At 36.8% G+C, this 4,475-nt stretch overlaps 1 protein-coding gene across 1 annotated transcript; it reads right to left on the minus strand.

Annotated features, from left to right (window-relative positions):
* Nucleotides 1-783: 783 nt before the first annotated feature.
* Nucleotides 784-4,232, minus strand: LOC131079878 (aquaporin SIP2-1). The gene is made up of 3 exons (XM_058017919.2): nucleotides 3,773-4,232; nucleotides 3,421-3,684; nucleotides 784-1,155 (listed from the first exon to the last, which is right to left on the minus strand). Exons 1-3 carry the CDS (start codon nucleotides 4,052-4,054, stop codon nucleotides 991-993), a joined length of 711 nt encoding a protein of 236 aa, XP_057873902.1. The 5' UTR covers nucleotides 4,055-4,232; the 3' UTR covers nucleotides 784-990.
* Nucleotides 4,233-4,475: the final 243 nt, after the last annotated feature.

Consider the following 4,475-nt stretch of genomic DNA (forward strand, 5'->3'; position numbering starts at 1 on the left):
AAATAATCAGTTATATCCCATAAGGTAGCAATTGGAGAAGTTATATTTTAAAGGCTTTATAAAAGCCATATTGTAATACATTTTCAAATGAACCTAATTAAATTATTATCATTTTTATTTATTTATACTGTGCAAGTGTAGATGCTCTTGATTTTTCCAGTACTGTTGCTTCAGCAAAGTTATTGGTTGCAATTTTAGAGCTTCAAAGATGCATTTCATTTTAAACCCACCCCAGCCATGACACAACCAGAATCACCTTCGGAGGCACAATCAAATTTTTGTTTTGGATAACAATAGTTGGAATGGTCCAAATTCTTTGTCTGACCTAAATTCTACTTCTTCCAACACTTTTGACAGGGAATCGTGATCATTTTTAGACTTTACTATATGATTTTATTCCTATCAGGCAAATCTGAATTTTTTTAATCATGCTGTCATCTCATCAAACCAATGATTATGTTAAGCCTTTAACACTACTCTTTCTTAGTTCACTTGATGGGCTGCTTGCTTGCCATCCATTTTACTCGGTAACTAATGCAGATGTTCTTATTTTAACTCGTATGATAAGAGATTATCTTCTTAGAATAAAGGCATGCAATTGTAAATTAAAATAGTAGAAATGCTACATAAGTATTTGATGATTGGTACACTGTGAAGGAGATTTTTCTTGGATGCAATCTAGAAGAGCATGGCCAGGTCTTGAAGTTGAAAATGTTTAAGCAATTAGTGGCTAAACATGGACATTCGATCCATAAAGACTGCTAAGTGTCTGAGACATTACAGTGGATCCAAACTTAAAAATAGATATGTGAATTGCAGCAAACTATAATATCATGATAAAGGTAATGAATCCAAATGATAGCTGAATATGAAAATTTGAAGAAAACCTATTGTTTGCACTTTGCAGGGTTTATAGAATACAAAAATGGCTAAAGTGACAAGGACAATAAATGAAGAAGAATTAGACCACTGCTGCAATTCTTGATTGTCTTAGTCTTTCTTAGTTCTCTTTGTTTTCTCTCTTGTCCCTTTCTTTTGAACAAGTAACTGGAAAATCCAGACAGCCAAAATACATGCCTCCAATGGTGCTAGCCAGTACACATACACATGCTCCTTTGTTCGATGCTGATCTCTAGCATAAGCCCAACCAAATGCCTGTAAAGCCACCCAACATTCTTTTGTCAGAAAACTATTCTGTTTACTTTTCAATTCTCCTAGTTCTAAATATAATGAAGCAGGTACACCATGATATTTAATCAAGGAAATCAATGTGTCATCATGTCAGGTTTTAACTTTTAAGGGAATAATATGATCCACATGATCAGCTTTGTAGCATATGTAACTGTAATCGTGGTGCTATAGAGTTTTGCAACTTACTGACAAAGTAACTGCACCATTTCAGTACAGTGCAAGAGATTAGTGAAATAATTATATACCATTGGTTTTATGAAAATTTGCTCAGTGTCAAATACAAACCTCAAATTTTTCCTTTTGGATTATGCAGAAGGGGAATGATAGCCAAAGCCAACTGCCTGCCTTAAAATCCAGTTTACATAATATGATTTACTACCAAACGATTAAAATATTAAAAGCTGGAGAAAAAAAACTAATGAAGAAGTTGACCAATATTTCCATAGTTGAAGCAAGTCCAAAAATTTGAAACACTCGGGACTTATCAAAAACTCGGCAATTCTTCAAAAACACACACATTACTAAATTTTGTTTAGCATATTACTAATTTCCAGAATATATACATCAAAATTAGAGTTAATAGATATTGTAGACCAAAAAACACGTTCAACCTCTAAATGAGTTACAATCCCACTTCCACTAGCCATGTCATTTGTAGAAGTTGCCTGATCAAAAGAGATTTTTATCAAGTTGTGTGATAATAACATCTAAGTTATCACACTCGAGTTATATCCCAATTGCTCATCATCCTCTCATTGTAATCAAGTTTCTTATTTGACAAATCCCAATAACTAATGGGGATATGGTAGTGGAGACTCCAATGGGGTTAAGGGGCAGTGCTCCTCATGGGGGTTTGGGGATGCCCACAATGGGGTCAAGGGGTAGCACCCCTTGTGGGTGTTTGAGGCAATGCCCCCAATGGGATTGAGGGGCAGTGCTCCTAGTGCGCTCCTTGTGATACAAGATGGGTTTCAGGGGTGGCGTCCCCAATACCAAACCCAAATTAAGACCTTTGAAACCTTCATCACCAATGAAATCATGTTTTTTTAACTGCAAGCAAGAAAAAATAAATTATATGAATTTGGATGAGTCTTTAACACAAAAGTTGTGATTTATTGCATTTCCTGGCGAGTTTTCAGGGAAAATTGCCATGAATTTTTCAAAAACTCATTGGCGAGTAACTCGCTTGGCAGATTGGCTCATGAGTACTTGAGAGTTTTGCAACACTGATTACACCCTTATTTGAATGAAAAATTGTGAAAACTACTATCAAGATTACATACTTGCAGAATTTGGCATATATGGTAATATACTAAATTTAATAAATTTTAATATTTAGCTGTTTGGAAAATTAGCCAAAGTTGCCCATAAGGTTTTCCCTGTGCCCAAGGATAGTTATTCGGCCCTGCTGTACCAGGAGATTGAATAAAATAATTTGGGCGGTGTAGTACCCACGAAACGCCATCTAAACAAACACAGAAAGCAAGGATGCTTTAGTATGCTACTTGTACATCGTAGGACCAGTGGTTGGTTCTGTGTGGACCTGTAAGTGCCCTTGGATATTTAGTTTCCCCCAGTTTTCATTTGATACTGAATAGACTATAGATAATTCCTCTCTTGCTGCAATGGTAGGCAAACAAAAATTAATTTGGGTTTCTATGACATCCATGATTAGTATTTTAGGTGGTGTTTGATTTAAATTTTGATATGGTGAGGCTTAGGGTTGATCTGCACATGATGTGACACCAGACTCCAGAGTTCAAAAATTGGATGTAGAGAAATCATCGTGCAGGAAGAACACGGTTGCCAGTAACCTAGGGAATATACCTAGTTATAAGACAAATTGTCCCATCCTTGCCAATGGTAAAAGCCCAATGGTCTCGAGGGTTTTCCCTACTAATAAATGAAATAGGCCCTAAGTGATTCGCAACAATAACTTCAGAAGAAATCTGAAAAACTATTTATATTAATGAAGGATTGCTTGTTAAAGTGAAAACTACAAAAAGATGTAAGTTGTCCCATAGGGCACGGGCTCACATGTTTGCTTTTCTGACCTATGTGAAATTAGACTTCTGTCTAATCGTTTCAATAAACTGATGTAATAATTGGTTCTGTCAAGCAATATAAGATGCATTTCTATTTAAAAAAACAAAAAAGTGGGAGTCAATTCATATAAGATGACACAAAAAGCAACAATCTTGTACCGAGAGAGTTAGAAAACATGCTTACAGTAGCAGGATTCATGGCAGGGCCTGTGAAATTAGAACCCAATATGCTGAGACAGAGTTTTGAAAGGCTGAGTATCCATGTCTTGAGGAAAAAGCCTTTGGGTCCTCTTCTATTCACTACCAATGTTACCATAACAATGATGAACGTGAGAATGCCCTCTGTAATCATTCCACTCTTCACTCCGACTTTCAGCACAGGCCCACCTTGGCTTCCGCGTGGCATAGTATTCATAACACACATAACTCCCACCAAGGATCCCAATACCTATTGAAAAGTGAAAATAGAACCCAAAAACAGGACATTAAGAAAAATTTAAAGACCATTTTATGGCATCTAAATAGACTTCATGTACCTGAGCAAGGATCCTAGCTGCTAGTGTGAACAAGGATTGAGGCTTGCCTCCTAAGGAATTTAATAGCAGTGTTATGGGATTGTAGGTTGCCCCATTGCTCAACTTCCCAATCCATGTAAGCGCAAACATGGCTGCCACTGTGAGTGCCAATTTGACCATCTCTGCATTGCCTCTCAGTGAGACTAGTAATGAGCAGCCCACAAACTCCCTCACAAAACCCCCCCACACTATCCATATAAAGGACACCAATATATCGGCCACCACCAGTTTAATGGCACTCATGATGATTTACTGTGGCTTTCGATGATTTAGGCTCACATTTCTTATGTAAATACTGATTGATACTCCATGTTTCCATTAGTGAAACGAATGCCATGCCTTCCACCATAACTGGGCTTTCTTACCCTCCATCGAAAGGAAAGAAAAGTTCCAATCGTGTTCGTATTGCCATAGGAATGCTGCCCCAAAGACAAGTTATTCTATGGGGTACGACTTTTTCATATACCGGCCCAAGTTTCGAACTAATAGTAGAGTTATAGTGAATAAATTGAACGTTTGATGAATTGACTGGTCATAACCAGTCTCAAAATTAAAGCCTGTCCTACACATATTCTTTAGAAGCTTCAGCGGTTTGGTAAGTAATGTTGAAGAAAATTTAAAATACGGAAAAATTTGAAAGATTAGGTAGAAAGAAGAACACATG

Source organism: Cryptomeria japonica, chromosome 10 (genome assembly GCF_030272615.1).
Source record: "Cryptomeria japonica chromosome 10, Sugi_1.0, whole genome shotgun sequence".
NCBI classification, from domain to species: Eukaryota; Viridiplantae; Streptophyta; class Pinopsida; order Cupressales; family Cupressaceae; genus Cryptomeria; species Cryptomeria japonica.